Source organism: Halyomorpha halys, unplaced genomic scaffold, assembly GCF_000696795.3.
Source record: "Halyomorpha halys isolate HHAL.00 unplaced genomic scaffold, Hhal_1.1 Scaffold543.1, whole genome shotgun sequence".
Classification (NCBI taxonomy): Eukaryota; Metazoa; Arthropoda; class Insecta; order Hemiptera; family Pentatomidae; genus Halyomorpha; species Halyomorpha halys.
This window is the reverse complement of record NW_027114701.1, coordinates 344511-346802: the sequence shown is the minus strand read 5'-3', so window position 1 is coordinate 346802 and position 2292 is coordinate 344511. Positions and strand designations below refer to the sequence as shown.

Genomic DNA, 2292 nt, shown 5'->3' with positions numbered 1-2292 from the left:
AGAGTACCAACGTCATTAATAGTTTTAAACGCTCCAACTATTTGAAGAAATTATGTGAGAATTACTATCACTAATAACAGAATGTGGTAATTATCAATAGGCGCCCATGGGGGGTAGAGGCAGGGGCGGGGCCGTTTTCACCTAATTGTCAAGTTAATTAAGTAACCGAACCAATTGACGTTTAAGTGGCCGTTCAGAGCAAATATTTAACGGGGCCAATATGAAAGGGGGCTTGTCAGCAGCCTGCAATAACTCCTTTCTGTTTACGATCCGGCTCCAGACAATAAAAATCAATTACAGTGTCTATTTCCCCTTGTGGCTGTGGGCGGGGTCCTTAGGACAGCTGCTTTCTCATTGGATGGGACTCGCCATTTTGGGCGGGAACAGTAGGCGTGGCCTGTTGCCACGTTAGCCGTGCGGGGGGAGGTGGCCGTTCAGTCCACTCCCGGCATCCGTAGTGTCATGTGTTGATCCCTTCCGAACCCACTGTTCAACTTCAACTACCGACCGATACTCCCGATCTTCGAGATGGACTTGAGCACTGGGCAGAGGGCCAAGGAGAGGCCTGCTAAATCCGTCTTTTCCATCCGCAGCATCGTCGACTGCGAAGATGAACCACACAATAGAGCTGGTTAGTACTTTTCTGGAATATTCCAAATAATATTAAATTACTTTCTAACTTTTACTTAGCTCTTCCAGGGCATTTTTAATAATATTAAAGTAAACTTCGAAATAATAATTGTGAAGACGTTCCTCAAAAATTATTAATTCTCGATTTTACAAATATGTTGGAATCAACTTGCTCCAATTGATTTGTGATAATAATTGTACGACTTGTTTTTGACAAAATGTCGTTTTAACGTTTGTAGTAGAGATGTACTAATAAAATCGATTGACATTGTCTTGTTTAGGAAATACTCATTGAAATGAATAATTGTTAAACTATTTCATGCGACAATAGATTAATTTATTAGTATGTTAAATATGTGTCAGTTGCGTTTAATAACGAGTAGAATTAGATGTATATGAATCTTTAAAATTAATGCATAAGTTTAATTTACAATTTAAAATTAGATATACAATAAAATTCCTTTTTTTTTTTTTTTACTTTTACTTCATCCCATTTTCTGCTTGATATAATTTTCTAGGACCTTAAATTATTTCTTTATCAAACCAACATTAATTCTTATTCTTTTTATGATATATTTGTACCTGGTATACCAATTAATGATCTGGGAATGACCCACTCGAGTACGGCTTAATCATTTCTGACAGAATGATTATTATTGACGAGTAAAAAGCTATTGAATATTTGTACTAACTAATATTAGTATTGTAATTGTGTTCTGGTAAATACAAACAATATGAAATTACGTAAAATTCAAGCAACAGGTATTTAGTCGGAACAAATAAATATGACAATATAAAATAATTAGTCCTCGATTTTTGGAAATTATTCCTTAAATTTATTAATTTACTGAAGAATAAAATTTCTAATTCATTAATGATATGATATTATATTCTTTGATTTTCTTCAATGAAATATTTTATAGTTTCCATAAGGATTCATTAAAATAAATAGATGCCTACATTATTTTTATTTATAAGTTTAATTCTTAATCTATTACCAATACAACTACATAACAATAATTAATTATTTACCTATAATAATATGATTATTATAAATAAGTAATAATCTTTAAATGAAATATCAAGTAGTAATAAGTTAAAAGCAACTGTTAGGATATAATTCTTTTCTAAAATATATGTCAAAATTATATCTTTAGGTTTAAATTTTAATTTATTACATTTAAAAGAATGTATATTTACATATTTTAAATAGTAATCATATTATTATTACCTATTATGCTAGATCATTGTTACATAAAAAAAAAATGAAAAAGAAAAGAATATAACACATTAATGTTTTTCCCGGGACCAAGACAAATGTTTCAGAATATTTTAATTTTATTTTTAAATAAAACTTTACATTTTATAATAAAAGATGAACCTTTGTTCATTAATAATAAATACAATATTCAAATGAAATAAAGAAAATTGTTCTATTAAAAAAACTGAACAAATGACTATGATGATTTTAAAATTATAAAAATCTTACTATTGATAACAAATTTAATCTTAACAATTTAAATTAATTAAGATAATAAACGAATAGTGTTAACAAGCAATGTTTACCTCATATTACAAATGATTTATTTTTTATATATTTGTGTAATTCACAAATATATATATTCCAAATGAAGGAATCACAAAGTGTTTACGAATTGTGTA

General features: G+C 29.1%; 1 protein-coding gene across 2 annotated transcripts in view; it reads left to right on the top strand.

Annotated features, from left to right (window-relative positions):
- The first annotated feature begins 442 nt into the window (after positions 1-442).
- The window catches only part of LOC106684102 (retina and anterior neural fold homeobox protein 2), a 227257-nt gene continuing 225407 nt past the window's right edge, over positions 443-2292 (top strand). For both annotated transcript variants that reach the window (XM_067051857.1, XM_067051856.1), the window contains exon 1: positions 443-631. In XM_067051857.1, the coding sequence (XP_066907958.1) occupies positions 529-631 (103 nt within the window). In that variant the 5' untranslated portion in view covers positions 443-528. The remainder of the gene's footprint in view (positions 632-2292) is intronic.